The sequence below is a fragment of the Eschrichtius robustus genome, chromosome 3, assembly GCF_028021215.1.
Source record: "Eschrichtius robustus isolate mEscRob2 chromosome 3, mEscRob2.pri, whole genome shotgun sequence".
Classification (NCBI taxonomy): domain Eukaryota; kingdom Metazoa; phylum Chordata; class Mammalia; order Artiodactyla; family Eschrichtiidae; genus Eschrichtius; species Eschrichtius robustus.
This window is the reverse complement of record NC_090826.1, coordinates 158,098,257-158,120,651: the sequence shown is the minus strand read 5'-3', so window position 1 is coordinate 158,120,651 and position 22,395 is coordinate 158,098,257. Positions and strand designations below refer to the sequence as shown.

The 22,395-nt window shown below is 37.3% G+C and overlaps 1 protein-coding gene across 2 annotated transcripts; it reads right to left on the bottom strand.

Moving 5' to 3' along the window:
- Positions 1 to 963: 963 nt before the first annotated feature.
- On the bottom strand, positions 964 to 21,578 carry LOC137763001 (apolipoprotein R-like). Of its 2 annotated transcripts, none has more exons than XM_068541650.1 (4): positions 21,424 to 21,578; positions 17,962 to 18,132; positions 16,674 to 16,849; positions 964 to 1,854 (listed from the first exon to the last, which is right to left on the bottom strand). In XM_068541650.1, the coding sequence occupies exons 1-4, from the start codon at positions 21,506 to 21,508 to the stop codon at positions 1,822 to 1,824; spliced, it is 465 nt and encodes a 154-aa protein (XP_068397751.1). In that variant the 5' UTR covers positions 21,509 to 21,578; the 3' UTR covers positions 964 to 1,821. The 2 variants fall into 2 exon arrangements, with proteins under 2 accessions (XP_068397751.1, XP_068397750.1); XM_068541649.1 differs by lacking the exon at positions 964 to 1,854 and adding an exon at positions 15,724 to 16,082.
- Between the last annotated feature and the right edge of the window lie 817 nt (positions 21,579 to 22,395).

Below are 22,395 nucleotides of genomic sequence, written 5' to 3'. Positions count from 1 at the left end.
CTGGGTATATGCCCAGTAGTGGGATTGCTGGATCATATGGTAATTCTATTTTTAGTTTTTGAAGGAACCTCCATACTGTTCTCCATAGTGGCTGTATCAGTTTACATTCCCACCAACAGTTCAAGAGGGTTCCCTTTCCTCCACACCCTCTCCAGCATTTGTTGTTTGTAGATTTTCTGATGAAACCCATTCTAACTGGTGTGAGGTGATACCTCATTGTAGTTTTGACTTGCATTTCTCTAATAATTAGTGATGTTGAGCAGCTTTTCATGTGCTTCTTGGCCATCTGTATGTCCTCTGTGGAGAAATGTCTATTTAGGTCTATCTGCCCATTTTTGGATTGGGTTGTTTGTTTTTTTTTAATATTGAGCTGCATGAGCTGTTTATATATTTTGGAGATTAATCCTTTGTCCATTGATTTGTTTGCAAATATTTTCTCCCATTCTGAGGAATGAGTACATTTGTGTAATATGGAATGAGTACATTTGCAATTGATTTGTCTAAACTACCTTCTCTCCATTAACTGAGCACTTCTCTAATTGCTTTCCTGGGGCCCTGAGAACCAGCAACTACTTTACTCACCATGTAGGCTGGCAGGGCAGAGGAGCACGGTCAGAATCCCAAGGAGGTACAGAACTGGGGACTTGCTCCCTGACAAAGGCCTCATGGTAAGTGTTGACAACCAATCGTGCACCAACCGAAGCTCAAAAATCTCAGATGTCACCTGAAAATATCTGGAAGGAAGAGAGTGAACTAGCAGCCACACTCTCAAAACTGGATTTCAGTTGCATAACAGTCAGCAAAACCCCAGGGTAAAATACAGGTCAATACTGAACTTTGGGTTTGGAAGAAACTGAGAAAAAGAGGGCAGAATTAGGACTGAGTGAAAGCGCACTAGAAACCTCAATGCTGCTGACTTTTTTTAAAAAAATGCACAACGTGAGAATTGTGAGTTAAATTTTATTTGGGGTAAAATGAGGACTGTAGCCTGGGAGACAGCATTTCAGATAGCTCTGAGAAACTGTTCCAAAGAGGTGGGGTGGAGGGGAAGGTCAGTATATATGTGATTTTGGTGAAGAGGGAGTACATGCAATCAAACACATATATTTGCAGAAGGTCTTGTGAGGGTTACTGCTAGTCACGAGGAGCAGACGTCACCATGAGGGAATTTAGTGCTTTTCTAGATATGAGGAGATACAAGAATTGGGCTCATAAAATCAGCTCCTGAAAATATCTAACTATCTGAAGACCTGTTCTCCCAGTTTTTCCCAGAGCACAGAGTGCCTCATTTCTGCTCTCCATCCTGAACTCCTTTCACGGGGTGTTGAAAGTTAGCAGCTGCAGTGGCACCTGACTTAATCTTTGTAGAGGTAGATGGCAAGTGCCCATGGCAAGTGCCGATTTGTAGTTGACAATGCTATCATCAAGATCCGATGCCAGGAGCAAGTAGACTTTTGGAACTCTGAGAGTATTTAGAAGTGTAACCCTAATCTTTTCTTTTTGTGCTAGGAGTGATGCCAAAGGCTCAGCTTCTCTATACACTGGTGCCGAATTGAATCTCGGAGACAGAGTTTTGGGTGAAGTAGAAAAGGATAGCTTGCCAGGCAAAGGGGACACAGCAGGCTCCTGCGTTGAAAAACTATGTGTCCCAACTTGGAGAGGACAGTGAGAAGTTTTATTGTAATGGTTCAAAGAGGGCGTGATCAGCTCATGGACATTCTTCTGATGGGTTGGTTGGTGAGGTACGTAGGAGTCAGGATCATCAACCTTCAGGTTCCAACTGGTCTCGAGCCTGCATACTTGTGGGCAGTATACCTTTCATTAACTTCTCCCATCTGGAGGAGGTTTCAGCATCTGCAAAGCAGCTCAAAGGTATTTTTGTGTGTATCCATTGATGGGGAACCAGGACCTTGCCCCACGGCTGCACTACTTTTTCTCTTGACTGTTCGTTTCTCCGTGGTCTTGCATCCCTTCCCTAATTAACAACTGCTTGAATCTGCCCGTTGGAACTCAGGGAAGGTCATGGAGGCTGAATGAAGCCTATTTCCTGTAATCAAAGAAATGAGGGACACAGAAAGGCTTTGTGCCCAGGAGTCCCACGGGGCCCTACCTGGGTATCAGGAGTGGGAAATTGCTATCTTGAAATGTAAATAATTAATTTCCAAGTAAAAAGATAAACAAGGGATTTTTGTAAAGCACTTTGGTTCAGAGTGGGAGGTTTCAGCAACTCTCAAAGCAAAACTTGAGTTAGGTCAAGCTAAGCATTAAGTCCAGTGGAGTTTGGAAGTTAGTGTGTGAGGAAGCCATTCCTGAGAAGCACTGCCTATTAGGAAAAGTTGTGACTTCGGTTATGAGTTTAGGCTGCCAACAGCAAGATGAAATTAAAACTCAAACAGAACAAGAACTGATGGAGAAAGTTGTTTCCTTCCTGAAGTTCTAAAGCCTAGTGGGGAAAGAGAGGCATGAAAAGAATCAGGAATATAGAATGGGCTTGAAAAAATTACTCAGACAATATTTGAGTGGGACATTCGTTCTTGTTATTCTTGATTTACTTAAGACACCTAATGAGTCACCCTTTGGTGCCATTCTAATCCATTAGAAGAGGGAAGAGTGGTGCCTGAAGCACTGAAAAAGCATGCACCAGACTTTGAAGTGGTTGGAAGTGGTTAAATAAGAGGAACATTATTGAAGACCTTAAGAATATTCAGAATGTATTCCGTCAGCCAAAAAATACATCCAGTCCTGTCTTATATCTCTGACAAAAGCAGCAAAAGACAAGTGTTTACATGCATAATTTTTATCTTTAACGGGAAGTAATAATTGAAAATATGCCAGTGTTTATTAAAAGAAGACAATGAATTTTGGCAAATGCCTGAAAACGACCTTCCTAACAAGTTTAGCTGCAGACTGTTGTAAGAGTTCGAAATCCAAAGTGCTGACTCTCACCAGAGATAACTGAGTAAATTATGGTGTAATATTGATCATAACATAACCAAATTTCAACCTTCCCAGAGAGGAAGGAAAGCAAATAAATCCACCATGAATTTGCTTTAATTTAGAAAGAGAATCCAAGGTACTACTGAATATTATTTAGAAAACAAAGCAATTTAAAACATTCACTAGAAGACAATTTTGAATTATCCCTTCTATCTATTAAGCACCTACTATGTTCTAAGCACTTTCCATAAACAATTCTATTTAATCTTACAACAATCCTATAATTTTTTTATCTCCTTCTTGAAAAATGTTAAGTAACACTTGCCAAAAAATTTACAAGCAATAAATGGCTGAACCAAGATCTGAGCCAGATATGTGCTTTCCACTATAACTTAGTACTTTTTAAATAATGTAAATAATTGTCAAAGAAAAATAGATAACTAGGTAGACATGATGAAGGTAAGGAAATGGGGTTAAGATCTAGAAAGCAGAAGCACTGTCTGTCTCCTCCAATCAAGAAAGGACATAATCAAGAGCTCATTCATTCATATCAATGAGTGATATTGATGTTGATACAACCCACTCATCTTATTCTCATTTTTATACCGGTGTGTGAATGTATTCAGTTCTATACAGTTTTATCACATATGTAGGTTTGTGCATCCACTGTGACAGTCAAAATACAGAAAAATTCCATCATCACAAGGAATTTTTATAACCACACCCACCTCCCTCCTGGCTATCTCTTCATCTCTCACCCCTGGAAACCACTAATCTGGTTTCCATTTCAAACATTTTGTCACTTTAAAAGTGTTATATAAACAGAATGACATAGTATGTAATCTTTGGGTATTCGGTTTTTTTTTTCATTCAGCATAATTCCTTTGACATCCATTCAAGTTTTTGTATGTGTCAATAGTCTGTTCTTTTTAACTGCTGAGTAGTATTCCATGGTATGGATGTACCACAGTGTTCAACCATTCACCTAATGAGGGTCCCCACATCCTTGCCAGAATTTGATGTTGCCACTATTTTTTATTTTAGCCATTCTAATAGGTGTGTAGTCATAGCTTGTGGTCTTAATTTGCATTTCCCATATAGCTAATGATGTTGAACATCTTTTCATGTGCTTATTTGCCATTTATAGATGATCTTCAGTGAGATGTTTATTCATGATTTTTGCCCATTTCCTCACTGGATTGTTTTTCACTGTTGAGTTTGGAGAGTTCTTTAATCTAGACATTTGTTTTTAGACAGATATATGATTTAAAAATATTTTCTCCCAGACTGTAGCTTGTCTTTCATTCCCTTCACATGGTATTTTGCAGAGAAAAAGTTTTTTATTTTAATGAGGTCCGATTTATCAATTTTTCCTTTTATGAATATCCTCTTATGGCATGTGGTGTCAAGCCTAAAATCTTTGCCTAGCCTTATATCCCAAGATTTTCTCCTATTTTTTTTCTAAAAGTGTTATAGTTTTACACATTACATTTAAGTCTTAGATTCCATAATGTTTTTCCTGTGTTTTTTCATAAAAGTTCTTTTGATTTTATGTTTCACATTTAAGTCCAGGATTCATTTTGAGTTAATTTTTATATAAGGTGTGAGGTTTAGATCAAGGTTAATTTTTTGCCAATAAATGTCCAGTTGCTCTAGAAATACTTGTCAAAAAGGCTACATTTTCCCCATTGATTTGCTTTTGCCTTTGTCAAAAATCAGTTGAGCATATTTGTGTGTAGATTTATTTTTAACTGTCTAGCATGAGCTGTTAATTCAACAAGTATGTATCGAACCCCTACAGTGAGCCAAGAACTCCTCTAGGTGCTGAGGTTGCAGCACTATCCAAGGCAAACAAAAATTTCAATACTCATAGAGCTTATTGTCTAGTAAGAAAGATAAATATATACAAAAATAAAATTTAATGTATAACATAAAGTCAGAAAGAGAAGTACTGTGAAAATAAGATAATGCAGGGTAAAGTGGTAGATAGTAATGTGTGAGGTGGGATGGGCAGCATATATTAAACAATATGTCCAAGGAAGTTCTTTCCAAATAATTGACACCTGAGTGAAAACTTGAATTAAGTATGGGAATAAACCATGCAAATATCCAGGGGAAAAATTTCCCGAAAGAGATAACAACATGTCCTGTAAACTTAAAAGACTGAATATGTGTAAGAGTATGTAGAGTTCTGTTTTCAGTATAGCTGTGTAAGCTTCTATGGTTCTACTCTCCCACAGATAACTATTATGAACTCTGGACAAGATATGGAGGCAGGGAGCACCTACCTAAAGGGACTAGTGAGTGAACCAAAGTGAATACATTCTAGAAAGCAATAACTATGAGAGGAAAGGAACAGCATAGTACAAGTTTCCATTTGTTAAGGGCATGGGGGGGATGGCTAACACTTTAATAGAAAACTAGCTGACTTTCTGGCCTGGAGAAACAGAAACAGAGTTTGGGGCAACAAGAGCCACTGGAAAATGAAGGGCTAAAAATTAAGGAGCCAGAGAGAGGGGGAGACCATACTCTCTGTAAACCCTGCCCCAGTCTCTGGCTGATCTCTGAATCACTTATTAGTGACTGAAAACAGCCCAGCTAAAGATAAAAGAACTGAACTAAGTTTTGAGCTGCTATCCAAGACAGAATTTTCAGTTAGAGTCCAACTAAGTTAATTGCCTGCTTAAACAAACAGAACCTGTCTTTTGGAGGGAATATAACAGAATTCATTCACAATGTCCAGGATACAATCCAAAATTACTCAACATATGAAGAAACTAGAAAACTTGAACCATTCTTAAGGGGAAAAAAGTCAATAGACTATCCTCAAGATTATCCAAATGTTGGAATTAGCAAACAAGATTTTTAAACAGCTACTGTAACTATGCTCAAGGATGTAAAGGAATAGAAGTTTATTAATCAATAGAAACATAAGAAATCTCAGCAGAAAAACAGAAACTATATAAAACCACCAAAAGAAATTCTAGAACTCAAAAATACAATCTTTAAAATAAAAATGTTACTGGAGGAACTTAACAGCAGAATGGAAATGACAGAGGAAAGAGTCAACAAACTTGAGGATACATTAATAGAAATTATCCAATCTTAAGAAGAGAGGGAAAAAATATTGATACGTAAAAAAATAGAGTTGCAGGGGTTTACGGAACAATATGAAAAGATTTAATATACATGTAATTAGAATCTCATAAAGAAAGAAAAGAAAAATGGGGCAGACAAATTACTTGGAAAAATAATGATCACAAATTTCTCAAATTGGTGGAAAGAGGTATATTTACAGATTCAAGATGTTCAATGAAACTCAAGCAGGATAAATATGAAGAAAACCATATCTAGGCACATTATATTCAAACAACTGCAAACCAAAGAGTTTTTAAAAATTGTTTTTGAAATCATCTAGGGAAAAAACATTATTTACAAACAGAGAATACTTTGAATGATTGCTAACTTCTCACCAGAAGTAACAGAAGCCAGAAGACAGTATACCAGCCTCTTTAAAGTCCTGAAGGAAGAACACAGAAGAGCATTAGATCATGTAGGGCTTGGTAGGCCCTGCTGGGACTTAGTCTGTGAAGGGAAACTAATCAAGGATTTTGAGCAGAGGGACAACCCCAACAGGTCTCCATGGCTACCAGGAGGAACAAGAGTGGAAGCCTATTGGAGTAATCTGGACTAGAAATGATGGTGTCTCAGTCCAGGGTGATAGTGGTAGATGTTATTAGAAATGACAGAATTAGAGATATATTTCGATTCTATTGTTGATCTCTATAATCATTTCTTTTTACGGACCCTCAACCGTCTTTCTTTAATCTTTCTTGAACACAACTTGTTTGAAAAGACTTTCAAAAGGGAGGTGGAGAATAATGGTAGGTAAAAGAGCAAAGGACCAAAGGTCCATTTTAGGTCAAAGAATTGTTGTAATTGGAGTAACAAATAAAAAATAGCCCAAAGAAACAACCAAATTACATGACTGATTAGATGTAGAGTGCAAGGGAAAGGGAAGAGGTAAAGAAACCAGTGATCTTCAATCTTGGAGAGAATGGTACTATTTTAATAAAATATAATGACTCAGGTGCCGAGAGTAATTATAGGATAGGCCCTAATGGTCTATTAGTTTGATTCCAAGAGAGGTCTCAGTAACTAACCCTTGTTCCAGTTTAGGAATGTATTGGGAGTGGGCTGTGTTAGCCAGGGAGGCTAAGTCTTTATACCTCTAGTCATTTTGTATATTGATGAGGTACACCTGGTCCAGATGAGTGGGCTCAGCATTTATCAAAAGCAGCCAGTGTGTAGTACTGCTTCAATGTTATAAGGCAATGCTCAGAAGGGAACAGCTGAATTTCCAGATGTTCTGATGAGACTCTTACTCACTTAGATGAAATCATCTCAACACTGAATCCACTGTGATGATTTTGAAGTTTGGAAACTTGACCTCTGCCTAACCTGGAACATGTGACTGATCTCTCTGCCCTACGTCCAGACCTTGATGACATCCTTCTGTATTTCTGTATGTTTTATATAAGCAAATGATTTGATTTACCCAACCAAGCATCTGATCTTTGCATCAATCTGAGCTTCCTCTTGACATTTGTCAATACGGTAAATACTATCACTGAGTAGATTAGTGGTAACAGTGGGGTTGATGCACAGTCTCCACACATATTATCTCTAAATCTCTGTGAGGAAAAAGTTGGGACAATGAAGGGGAGAGGTATGATATTGTGAAAGCCAGGTTATTTACCATCTATAGTTTGAGATACCTAAAACTTTGAGATGTGTAATGGAAGGTAGAACTTACTAGTGGGACATAATAACTATGCCCTTAACTCCCAAGGATCTGGTCTAGTAGAATAATCTGGAGAGCAACAACAATGAAATCTGACACCCTGACTATTATTTCCTGCCCCAATAAAAATCAATGAGCCAATAGAGGAAACCAAAACAACACAGATTAAGCATGTGGCTACTGGGACTTATTCACATTGTCCCACAAAACTGATGCCACAGTAAACTTGGGGGTGTCAGGTGTAGCTGTAAAGGGGCAAAACGTGGCAGCCAATAAAGACATTGGAAAGATGAATTCTACAGTGAGAAAAAATGGCAATTTCTCCTGTATCTGAATGTATTATTGATAAGAATATTCTAAGTAAATGGAAAACCTACCATTACCCACACCCCCCCCCAGATCACTAGGGTATGGAAGATCCACTCTTTTTCCAATTTTTAATTTAATTTATATTAAAATATAGTATACCCCAAAAAGTGCAATTAAGTATAGAGCTAGTTGACTTTTCATACATTGAATTACACCCATGTCACACCATCCAGATGGAGAAACAAAATATTACCAAAACCTTCATAGCCCTCCCCATGCCCCCTTCCAAGGGGATTGCTATTCTGACTTTGAACACTGTGGATTTCTTTTGCTTGTTTTTGTACATTACATAAATGAAATGAAGCAGTATCTGCTACTCTGTGTCTGGCATCTTTCACTAAATATTTTATGTTTTGAAATTCATCCGTATAATCATTCAATCCATTGTGGTATATTTCATCATGTGATATATCACAGTTAATTTATCCCCTCTACTACATATAAGCATTTTGGTAGTTTCCAGTTTGGAGCTATTGTAGATAGGGCTGCTACAAACATTCGAATACATGTCCATTGTTGAACAGATGTATGTGTTTCTGAGAGTTAATACCCAGGAGTGAAAGTAGGCGTGTGTTCAGCTTTGGGAGTTACTGTCAAAGAATTTTCCAAGGCAGCTGGACAAATTTACACTTTCAACAGCAGTTTTTCAGAGTCATGGCTGCAATACATTCTTCTTTTTTTTTTTTTTTTGCAATGCATTCTTGCTAACACTTCCTATTTTGTCATTTTAGCAATTCTTCTTGGTATGTAGTGAAATTGCACTGTAGTTTTCTTTATTTTTTTACTGAACTGTATATGTATTTTGTATCAGTCTTCGTGCCCCACTGCCATCCTGGGGTTTTCATTTTAATTTCCCTGATGACTAATGAAGTTGATCATCTTTTCATATGTCATTGGCCAGCTGGATATCCCTTTTTGTGATGGCTCTTTCAGGTCTTTTTTTCATTCTTTTGGTGGGCTGATTATATTTTTCTTATTGTTTTGTAAGAGTTTTTTTAATATATTTTGGATATGAGTCTTTAGTTGGACATAGGTATTGCAAATATCACTTCCCAGCCTGAGGCTTGCCCTTTCATTTCCTTAGTGGTGTCTGTATTAGTGCTGCCATAACAAAATATCACAGATTGAGTGGCTTAAACAGCAGGGATTTATTTTCTCACAGTTTTGGAGACTGGAAGGCTGAGATCAAAATGCGAGCACATTCTGTTTCTTATGAGGCCTGGGAGGGGAAATCTGTTCCAGGTGTCTCCTTGGCCTGCAGACGGCCTCCTTCTTGCTGTGTCTTCACATGGTCATCCCTCTATCAGACATGCACCCATGTCTGATATCTCTGTGTGTCCAAATCTCCCCTTCTTGTAAGGACACCAGTCACATTGAATTAGGGCCCACCCTAATGACCTCATTTTTTTATTGAAGTATAGTGTTATTTATAATATTGTGTTAGTTTCAGGTGTACAGCAAAATGATTCAGTTATTTTTTTTTCAGATTTTTTCCATTATAGGTTGTTACAAGATATTGAATATTGTTCCTTGTGTTACATGGTAAATCCTTCTTGCTTATCTATTTTATGTGTAGTAATGTGTACCTGTTAATCACATACCCTTAAATTATTCCTTCCCCACTCCCTTTTCCCTTTGGTAACCATGTTTGTTTTCTATGTCTGGGAGTCTGTTTCTGTTTTGTATATAAGATTGTTTATTATATTTTAGAGTACATATATAAGTGGTATAAAATAATATTTGTCTTTCTCTGTCTGACTTATTTCACTTAGTATGATATTCTTTAGGTCCATCCATGTTGATGCAAATGGCAACATTTCATCCGTTTTTATGGCTGAGTAATATTCCATTGTGTGTGTGTGTGTGTGTGCGTGTGTGTGTGTGTATATATATATATATATATATATATATATATATATATATATATATATATATATATATATCACATCTTCTTAAACCAATCATCTGTTGATGGGCATTTGGGTTGTTTCCATGACTTGACTATTGTAAATAGTACTCCTACGAACATTGGGTTTCATGTATCTTTTTGAATTAGATTTTTCATCCTAAAGACCTAATATTAACTTAATCACCTTTCAAAAGATCGTATCTCCAAATACAGTTACATTCTGAAGTACTAGAGTACCATAGATTTGAACATATGAGTTTGAGGAGGACAAAATTCAGCTCAACTCAGTAGCTTTTTTTTGAGATATAATTGACATACCACAAAATTTATCATTTTAAAGTCTACAATTCATAAAGTTGTGCAACCACCATCACTATCTAATTCCAGAACATTTTTTACACCCCAAAAAGAAACCCCCTACCCTTTAGCAGTTACTCTGCGTTCCCTCTCTCCCCTATCCCCTGGCAAATACTAATCTACTTTTTGTCTCTATAGAGTTGACATTTCATATAAATTAAATTATACAGGATGTAGTCTTTTGTGTCTGGCTTCTTTTCCTTAGCATGTTGTTGTCAAGGTTCATCCACACTGTAGCATGTGTCGATACTTCACTCCTCTTTATGGCTGAATAGTATGCCATTTATGGATAGACCACATTTTACTTATCCATTCATCAGTTGAGTTGTTTTCACTTTGGGGTTATTATGAATAATGTTGCTATGCACATTCATGTGCATATGTTTGTAGGAAGATATGCTTTCAATTCTCTTGTGTATATGGTTGAAAATGAACTGCTGGATCACATAGGGGCTCTAACTTTTTGAGAAACTGTCAAACTTTTTCCAAACAACTACAACATTTTACATTCCTACCAACAATGTATGAGTGTTCCAATTGCTACACATCTTCCCAACATTTGTTATTTTCTACTAAAAAAATTACAGTCATCTCAGTGGGTGGGAAGCAGTATGCCACTGCAGTTCTGATTTGCGTTTCTCTAAGACTAATGATGCTGAGTATCTTTTCATATGCCTACTGGCAATTTGTACACCTTCTTTGGAGAACCTTAATGGTATCCTTAAATAAACAGAAATGCTTGTTTTAATATTAGACAATTTATAAATTTTTTCATAATGCCTTTTATATTGTTGTGTATAAGGTTATCTTCCTACTTCAAGATCATGAAGATATCCTTTTACATGTGTTATTTATTTATTTTTTTACTTTTCACATGTAGATCTATAATCCACTTTGGATTTCTTTTTGGTAAATGTAAGGTAAGGGTCAAGATACAATTTTTCCATGTAGCTCTATGATTAACGTAGGAAATATTCATTGAAAAGACGTCACTTCCCACCACACTGAAGAGTCAAATTTTGCACAATTAAGGTAAATATACTACTGTAAATATAAATTTTATAAATATATATGTATGTATATATATTTTTTCTGGATCTAGTCAGCTTGATTCTATTTGCACCAACACCCACTGTCTTAATTAATACACCTTTATAATCCGTCTTTCTTGAAGTCTCTAATAATATTAGTTCTCAAGCTTTGTTCTGTTTCAAGATTATCTTGGCTATTCTTGGCCCTTTTCATGGCCCTGGAGTCTCGTGATAAACCCAGAAAATGAACAGATCACTTGTTTTTGTACTTGGGACCATAGAAGAAATTCCATTCAGCAGAGAGTTTTAAAAATTGATCTTTTGTACTAAATCTTAGCTCATGGAATTTAAACATCCTTTTATGAAATGATTTTTGAACACTTACTGTGAACAAAGCCCACAAATGAAATGGTAAGTGCAGTATATGACAGAGGTTAGTTCTACCTTCAGTGGGTAGTGGTCAGAGATACTCAATAGAATCAAAGGGCTATAAATGATGCAATATAAAAATAATAGTATGTTGATAGAGGTTGACAGGTGGAAAGGACAGTGAAGTTGAACATAAACTTAGAAGCACACATTTCTTCGTTTTACATAGTAGTACATATAAGTGTTAGAAACTCAAGAGAAAAGACTAAGGTCGATAAATCAGTAAGGAAGGGATTACAGAAATCTTCTCAGAAGGCATTGAGTATCTCCTAAGAAAAGACCGATAGATACATGTCCCATTTAAAAGTAAAACAAACATACAAATAGTTAAACCTTCTTGCTGCCCACCATGCTACAAAGAAGTTCACCAGTAGAGAAGCCTCACTCATACATGCAGAGATATCAATCAATATTTAAGGGTCCCACTCTTTTGTATGAATAGAGAGAAAGGAATGTCCCCCAAACTCCACCTATAATTAGTATTTTCAGACACAGAAAAAATGATATTGAATCTATGATGAAAGAACAGAATAATACATTAAAAGAACATGTAGAGAACAAGAGCAAGTTACTGGAAATTAAAATGTGATAGATTTTAATCTTCAATAAAAATCTTAAAATACAAAGTCAGAAAAATCTTCCCAAAAGTAGGCCGCAAAAAACAAGATATGGGAAGTAGGACAGAAAAGAAAAAAGGTTAAAACAATATTTTACTAAAGGGAGTTCTGGGGTGGGGGTGGGGGGATAAGACAAAATAAAATGAAAACAGAAAATAACAGGAAAAAATTCTAAAAATTTTCCCTGACCTAAAGGTCATGTGTTTGTTTACAGGTCAAAAATTCCCAACAAGTACCCAAGTTAATGTATGAAAAACATCTTACAGCAAGGCCACAGGGATAAAGAGAAGATACTAATATCTCCCAGAGAGAGAGAAAATAAAAATCAACAACATTGTAAGAAGAACTGGAATACCGTGGATTCTTCCATAGCAGAACTGGAAGGCACATGGCAGTGGAGAAACGCCTTCAAAATTCTGAGAACACAAACTTCTACATGCAAACAATCTATCAATTAACTATGAGGGTAGAAAAAATAGTTATTTTAAAACATGTAAGGACTCAAAAATTTACTTCCTAGGCACCTTTTGAAAGATCTGTTCCAACAAAAATGAGGAAATACACCAGAACAAAGACTTGGAATCAAAGTAATAAAGAGAACAGCAAAGAGAAGACCTAAGATTTAAAAGTAAACCATTTATTTCAGAATCACTGAAAAGAGAGCCTGGGAAGGAAATCTCCAGGAGTGATGGTGGAGAAGTATGTGGAATTAAAACGGCATTGACATGTCTGAGCATTAGGAAATAGATTGCTAGACTATGACAGATCTTTTGGAGCATGTAGCAAGAATCAGCAATAGAAACATAGAAAACTAAACAAAAAAAACAAGGTAAAGTATTAATGCCGTAAAAATTAAAGAGCTGTAAAGCAATATATTCACAGATCACTGTTAAGCTTACCTTGGCTTAGCAAAGATCAAGATTTGCTTAATCAGTCAATACATAATGTTTAAAAATAATAAACATAAGTATAATAAGAATATTATTTGGAAATATGTAGATAAACATCATAACACAGAGCTATAGGAGTTGAAAATGGTTATTTTGGGGGAAAGAGACCAAAGGGTGGGATTGAGTGGATCAGAATCTTAGGGTTTTCATTAAAAGGTTTTTTTGGGATTATTTGACTTTTTAATTATTTGCTTGTACTACTTTAATAAAATAGTCAATTATTAAAAATAAAGTTGCATAAATAATAGAGGTTTAAGTACATTATTTAAAGCCCTAAAGATAAGTAATCACTAAAAATATATAACATTAAATGAGACTGACCAATGGAGAGAGAGAAGAGAGGGAAAGTCAGAGCTAGATTGATCAATTTTGTAGCAGGAAATCAAAATACATGTTTAGAGATAAAAAGTCACGTGATGTGAATTCATTCTCTCTTCAGAGTGACTAAGCTAATCAGCAGAAAAACTCAAAACAGAGTAGGACTGAGGCAGAAGAGGGAAGAATCTTACTTTTATTTTTTATAAATCCCTCTGTAAGGTTTGAATTCTTGTTTTCCTGCACATATATTACTTCTATAATTATAATTATGTGTAATTAATTTAGAATCAACACATGAAAAGATTGTGGCATAATTCACATCAGTGTGGAAAGGTCTCCACACTGCCCTGGATGGAGACTTGCAGGGGAGGAAATATGAGACTCAGGTTTCAGAGATGCCTCTGAATCTTCTCTACAGCTTGGCGCCCAGACCTGGAATGGATAGTTCTTTGTTTGTCTGAGTACATTCATGGATTTTTGGATATGAAATCCCTGAAACTAGGGAAAGACAGATTGCTAAAATGCTTTCCCTAATAAAGTAAAAAGAAATGGGTTTCTGGGGCAGTGATAGCAAGAACAGATGAAGTGTGATAAGGAGTGATTTGAGGAGAGAAAGCATCAGACCAGAAAATCCTGGAGGCTGGCAGGGTCATGCTGAGGAAGTCAGCTAGAAGAGGTTCCTGGTGGCAGGGAAAGGCAATGGTCTTTTAACATCACAGTTATGTAACATTCGATGTGAAAGTCCAGTCTTGTGCAGCCAGCCAGACATCCCTCTGTTAACTCGAGAGCGTTAGTAAAAGTCTGCTATGCAACTTTATGTGACTGCTGTTTTGAAGAAATCAAAGAAAAGAGGTGATGTTCTCTATAATTGATCAAGATGCAGTGGAGAACAAGAGGCCAGCCATAGTAGCTAAGTAAGCATGAGTGAGAATGACATTTGGGGAGGCAAAAAACTGGAAGAAGAGGTGACCATAAGAAATTATAAAGCTCCCCAGAATATCCAGAGATATAAGAATAACACGTGTGGGATAAGCATTGAAAGCTCTACCCAGGTCCTCAGACCTTTTTATTCTGTGCTCTCCTCTGCAGGATTCTGTGTACTCTGGTTTCTTAGGGTTTTACCTTCCACTCTTTTGGGAGGGCTCCCCTCAGGCTGCTAGTCAGCTTTGTAGTCACACAGAGAGAGCTGGCTGCCCTGGGGGCTCATGTGCCCACAGGGTGTCCCTTCACCAATAACTGACTGCTACAGCAGAATGAAAGCCCAGTTCCTTTACCTGGAATTGGGACAAAATGTACACAAACTTATAGTCCAGGTTTCCCTTCTGGGTCAAGGTTAAGCCACCTTCCTTTGACTTTGCCTGGTCACCCTACTACGTGCCTTCCCTGTCCCATCCTGCTTACCCTACTCCTTTTCCCGTTTCTCCTTTGAGAACTTGGAGAAATTCCAAGTTCCTTAATAAATTACTTGCACACAAATTCTCTTCTCAGGGTCTGCTTCTGGGAAATCTGTCCTAAAAGAGACACTAAAGCTATTTTAATTGAAGTATTAAAGAAAAGAGTGATCACACTGGATGGGAAGACTTGGACATGCTCAAGAAGAATACTTGGGTTGCACACAGGCTTTCAAAGGCATCCAAGCTGGTTATTATTGGATGGAGGGGATGTCAAACAAAACCAAATATACCTTAAATATAAAGAGGAACTGAGAAGTTGTTCCAGAGAAAATATTGGTAATCAATAGAAAGAGAAAGGAGAAGACGGAGGAAGATGTGATATTTGACCTGCGCACTGAAGGATGAGTAGGAAGTGAAGATGTAGTGTAAATACATCCCAGACAAGGCTCCAGTATGAAAATAGAAGAGAAGCATTAATTAGAGAAGCATCAGGAAGTGATTGATATAGGGTCCTAATTTCTCATTACAAGGGAATCAAAGTGAAAACAAAGACACTGCATTTTTGACAGGTGATTATTTATTTCTGCCATTCCACCAAATCTAGGGAAGCAGAAGCTTAAAATGAGATGATAGGATATAAACCGCCAATAGTTCCACATTAGCAGTGGCATCAAAAATTTCAAAGATTTTTCTAACACAGGTATTTTTTCAGTAAATAATAGCACTTAAGGACCAGTAGCGTTGCTAATGAGGGAAATGTACCTAATTCTCTGTTTTTAAGAGGAAGAGAGGGGAAATAAATGTACTGATTTTTAACTGGTGCTCGACTTCAAGTCTGTAGCTCCAACCTTTCAATCTCCAGAGACAGTTTATACACCTCCAGGGCCATTTTTACATCCTCTGGACTTGGGAGACACTGCATGAGTTTCCTGCCTGCGAGTACTTGTTCACAGCCCGTGCGAACTTCCTAAAAGAGATAAAAGGATGGTTTGAGAGGCTTCTCTCCAAACTGTGAAGGTATAAGATTCCTTCAGGATGCCTATTGATGACAATAAAATTGGAGTATCAAGACCCCCCTTAGGACTGATGCAAGAAATCAGAAGACACTTTGTGCATCTCAGCAAAGTATTTGCCCTAAGATCGAGACCAGCACTGCTCTAAGGCAGCAATGAAACTAAGCAGAGAAGGAACAGCACTGCAGAAGATACTCAGGGAACTTCTTCAGGGTCAGCTGAAAGGATGGATCTGATGTCTATGCAAAAGCATAGCACTTACTGTAATAGAAAATGCAGAGCTGGGAGCCGGGTGGCCTGGATCTATGGAACCCTCCTATCTAGGGGCTTGGTCTTTCTTGCTATAAAATAAGAGAATTAGAACTTGCTTTAAGAGCTCAACATGCGCTTTGAGAGTAAAAGTGCTGATTCTGAAATTGATTTAAACAACTCAGAAATGAGTCCCAACAAAAGTCAGCTCTCATCAGTGTTGGCTGGGACAGTGCTCTGGAGCGGGTTATCATTTTTACAATGTGATAGAATACCCTAAGGTGTGTGCCACTTACCCACTCACACTTGGGCACTTCTGGGTACCAGGTTCTGTTCTCTGAGCAGATGATACTCGGAGAGCCGACCACACTATAGCCAGAGTCACACTGGACAGTGACATTTTCAGGCTCAACATACTGATCCTGGTCCAGAGACACAGTTCCATCTTTTATCTCTGGTTTCAGACACAGAGCTGTAATGGAAACATGATTTTGATCATTTTGTGATTCTCAGAATAAGATCTTACAATAGTAAAGAATACTGGGGGTTGAGAAATACTGATAATAAATTATGCCTGCAGTCTGAGAGTTGTTCTTTAACTACATTTATTGTATTATTATAACAATAAAATTAATAACAATAATATTAATGTTAATGTATAGCTATCATCAACATAAAACACTATTATTATCTACACTTTGCTGGAGAGAAAAATTAGGTAAAGACAATTTATGTGACTTGTCTATGGTTGCGTAGCTTTTAGGTGACATGATTATGATATAAACCTAGGTATTGTGGTCTAAAATCTGAGTTTTAAAAACTACTGTATGTCAAAACCTGACTCTTTTCAGCATCTTAAGTATGTAATTTCTATTCTTATGCCCTTAGTATCTTCCTGTACTAAATGGAGACAATGGTGGGAAATTAGACACTTGAGTTGCTGTTAGCCGCGTGGTAAGGAAAAAAAAAAAATGCACACCTAATCTTGGTCTCATATCAGGTCAGCTTCTCTATGAGGAGGTGATGACATGCACCAGGTTCTAATGGAGATATCAGATACTTCAAGGATGTTTGGGATTTTTCCATGAGTCCTCATTCTAACTTTCACAGGAATTCACTAAAATTGTGCTGAATCCTCACTATTCTCTTAAATTAAAAATTATTATCTCTAACTCTTGAATATTGACAAAGGTAGTACTGTAGAGCAGTGTGAAAACTACGGTCCATTTTATGTGGTGCTGGGTTCATTGACTACTCATTGGAGAAAAACAAATTTTGACCCCTACTTTACACGATAAACCCATAGGAATTCCAAGTGGGCTGGGGATATCAACGTGAAAGGTAAAGCAACAAAGCTCTGGAAGATAACATAGAGGAATATTTTTGAGACAAATATTTTTTAATACTGCACATATTTTTTAAACAGCACAGTACCACATCGAAGTATTAAATACAGGAAATGAATAAATAAATACATACATACAAATTTCTAAGTGCTGCCTCTTGCTGGGGGGAAACCATACTGTCAGAACTTGCATGGTGGTCCTACCATCTTAGCAAGGGCCATCAGTAAAGTGGAGTTACCTTTACACTGAGGAACTGGAGATGACCAATGTGAATTTCTGCAGGTGATTTTTTCTTCTCCAACCAGAACATATCCTTCATCACATTTATACTGCACCACAGTAGTAAAGGAAAAAATTGAACTCACATCTTCATAGGATCCATGGGCAATGCTAGGAAACGTGTTGCAGTCTTGAATGGCAAAAGAGAAGGGTAGAAGAGAATGAGCTAGAGTTTCACTAACTATTCAGAGTGATGGACTCTTCCCATTTTATAGAACAAAGTCATTAAATTATACTGTTGAGGTATGTTTCATTTACTTAACAAAATCACTAGGAATGATTTATTGAGTTCTTAACCACTTGCTAGACACTGTGTTAATCATCATATATATGTTATACCATTTAATCCTCATGCTAACTCTCTGAGGCCGTATGAACATCAGACCCACATTAGAGAAAAGGAAACACAACCTTAGAGGAGTCAAATATTCTACACAAGGTCACAGCTAGTAAGTACCAGTAACATGAATCAAATTAAGGATTCAATTCAGGTTTGTGTTAGCACAAAGTCCACTGTCACTTTCTGGAATCCTGCTCTCGGTACTGATCATTGGACTTTCACTTTCTACGGCATCAGTGTATGCTTAAAGGCCGTAAAATGAAAGTTCGGGCCGAAGAACAATACTCTCCTTGTGACTTGCAAAGTCTAGCAATGCTCCATATTTGATTAAGCAAGTAGCTCAGAAACCAGTTAGAAAACTCTTACCTCCCTCACTTAAAGACAATGTCAGGAATTTAAGACAGGTCAGAAATTTAAATTATTTTAAGAATAATACTTGGGGAAGTATTTTTTATAAAGCTTTTGATATCCTGTGAACACCACCTGCAGTCTCAGGTGAGGCTAATGTGTGGGAGAATTTATGCTTCACATTGAGAGAAGGACCCTCAGGAGCTCACTGAGGAAACCTAATGTGGCTCCTTTCAGGCTGGGGGGACATTAGTCACAGTGAACTAGTGTCCAGCTCCTGTCTGAGAAATCTAAAAGGCAAAGGATGGGCTGTCTAGTGACAGGCACTCTAAGGCTCTAAGGTGAGAGTGAAGGACAGATCTCTGCTGCTTTGAGGTTGGCCTGGACTCCTGACATTATCAGAAGCAAGGCTGAGTTAGCACTTCCAGTAGATTAGAAATGGGCTGCATGAGAAAGACAGTCATGGTGGAATTGTCCTCAGGCCAGTCCAAAAGGGTCTCCTGAGGTGGGAGGAAGCCCTCTGTAAAAACAAAATAACTCTAGAAGTCACCAGATGATACCTAAGAGATAGGAAATAGGAAATGAACAACCAGAATCAGAGGTGGATCCCTGGATCAGCCAGACCCTGAACTGCAAATTGCACTTAGCGATCCTCAGTGATGATGAAGGACCAATTAAAAAAAAAAACAAACAACTAACAAGAGAGAATAAGCTTTAAATACCCATGAGGCCAAGAGCCAGCTCAGGTTCTTGTTTCTCTTACCTGTGCTCCTCCCAAAGCTTCAACTCTGGGGGGTTCAGAAAGCATAGTAATGGTAACTCCAAGTAAGTTCTGTTTTAGTTGTGAGGAAAAGAAATTCACCTGTGTATAAATCAACAGCTTCCATACAGCCTTTCTTAAACCTCAGATTAAGCACCTCCATAAAAATATAAAAATTGCTCTTAGTTTTTATAAGTAAGCACATGTATGCAGTTCTGTACTGGACTTTTCTTGCAGTGTACTTTAAAATATAAGATTTAACCATACAAATAGTTCTACCACAACACTAGTCACACTTGTGCCAGAGGATTAGAACAGGAAATTAGTTCTGTAGGAGAAGGTGGTGACAGAACTAAGCACCAGAGTATCCAGGGAAGGCATCCAGGAATAAGTTGGAGATACCTTGAAGGACGGATAGAAGGTAAGTAGTTGACAAGATGTGAGAGGCAGATGGATACTGAGGCAATGGTGAAGTCTCTGGACTCAGAAGGTCATTACTGTGAGAGAGGGGAGGCAGAATCAGAAAGGGAGATTCACATCAGAGTTGGCAGACATTAAATGCCATTTCAGAGAGTCAGGGCCATGGGTAATGGGAAGATTTGAGGGAACAGAAGAGAAAAGGAAAGGGAAACAGAAACATGAAAAAATAATTGAAAGACTTCTTGACAAATTTGATAAGGCTTTCCTCTACTACCTCAGTCTCTAGAAGAGGGGAACATAGAGATGAAGTTGGAGGACTGAAAACTCCCAAGCATAAAGTTCTTTATGCTGTACTGATACTATAACCTAAATTAGTACTGTCCCTCAATAATGTTCATGCATCTGATATGAAAAATCATCTTTCAAATATAGATATTCCTTAATTAAACCATACTTTCCCCCTTACCAGTCTCAGTGAGGAAGAAAACATGGCTTCCACATTTCTAAATCAGTAAGCTAGCTCACATAAGAGCATTCAGCCATTATTTTCAGCTCAGAATTTTCCTTCTAAGCTATCCCAAATCTCCCATTTATATGCCATGACAGCTGTTTCAGGGAACAAATTCATAAATATTTTACATTTATTATGAAAATTAATTCTCTTTTGTTAGCTAGATAAAATGTTAGCTAACAAAAGAGTATAACATCACTTTGTTTAGAGGACATTTCCATCTGAATTCTGTAAAAACAAATTAATTTTCATAGTGACAGGTCTTCAGTTCTGGTAAGTTCTCTCAAATCCTTTGACTTCTCATTCATTGCTAAAATTTTTCTTACATTTCAATAACCATGCCTTACTTTTATATAATGGTTTAGAATTCATGAAGTACTCTATATTTTTACTCTAGAAAATTTACACCATATTTGTAATAACAGAAAATATTTTTGTTTATGGATGGAATTTTAAAAACTTAAGCAATAACTAAGATTGTAGATGGTATAATTAACCTATTTGGAAAGCAATTTGTTTTAAGCACTTTAGAGCATTTAAATTCAAGAAATTGATTTAAAAATTAAAGATTATTCCTTGCTAAAGCAGCCTCACAAGAATTTTTGCATTTCAACACTTTGTTATTCTAGATACTATAAAATCCTCTATCTGAATTGGAACAATTTCTTTTATACTTAAATTTTATTTCTTATTAATATAGTTCATTGCACGCTTTCAAAAAGATTATGATATACCACCATTTCACTGTATTTGTTTTGTTTTTGTTTTTGTTTTTTTACATCTTTATTGGAGTATAATTGCTTTACAATAGTGTGTTAGTTTCTGCTTTATAACAAAGTGAATCAGCTATACATATACATATATCCCCATATCCCCTCCCTCTTGCGTCTCCCTCCCACCCTCCCTATCCCACCCCTCTAGGTGGTCACAAAGCACCGAGCTGATCTCCCTGCATTTCACTGTATTTGATTAATTCTTAATTGGATGTTTTTCTCCATATGTTAGAGAAAATACCCCCTTTTCCCATAACCACTGTACTCACCACACAAGCAGGAAGGGCACAGCAATAGCACCAAGACCCCCAAAAGATGCAGTGCTGGGAAAATGCAAGACAAATTGGCAGCCATGGCACAGTCTCAGAGGGGCCACTGTGGCGCTCAGCTGTTCTCAGACACTTTGAATCAAGATGAGGAAAAGTAAGCAACAGTTGAAATGGTGCCTAAGCAAAGAAAAGCAGCCTTGGCAAAGCCCAGCTATGTGTCACTAAAGGGGAGGGGTTGGAGGAGTGACTAGAAGGCCAGGTGCTCGGCGTAGCTCTGACAGGGACACGCTCAGAAGGTCCCTTCTTGGGCAGATGCATCTGGAGGCCTCAGGAATTCTGTATGTATTTACTATTGTAACCCCAAGACTTTCTTGCAGTTCAGATACAGAACATGATGAATTCCTTTCTGGATTTATATACATGATGTTCTCTGAGTAAACAAGAGCACATGGTGCAAGGACTTCAGCTCATGATACACAGTGTCTAATGCACAGTTGTCTCCTCAGGAGGTAGAAGCCATAGCATGAGGGGAGATAAGACGTCTGAGAAGCAGTCCCTGTCCAGGGAGTGGTTTCTTTAATCAGGGGTATGAATTGCTCATAGATAAATAGGTTTTTTTAAAGTCTAGAAAATTATGTTTCTCCCTAGATAGCCCACAGTCTAGGCAAAACAGAGTAAAATGTCTCTCAGTGTGAAAATACTAAAGATCTTGCCCAAACAATAATTATTCTCACAATACTTCAGTAGGAACTTCTTTTCCCTATTTCCTGGGTCTTCTAATGCACATAAAAAAGCAAATAATTCACTCTAGGAAGATATTCTAGTGTAGAAGCTACACTAGAACATCTGTGTTAGCCTGTGTTTGTAGCACAGAAAAAGCATGCACTTAGAGTTAAATTGTTGAGGATGATGAGTTAAGAAGGAAGATTTATTATGACTCTCAGAATATCTGAATGATGCTGGATTTGAGTG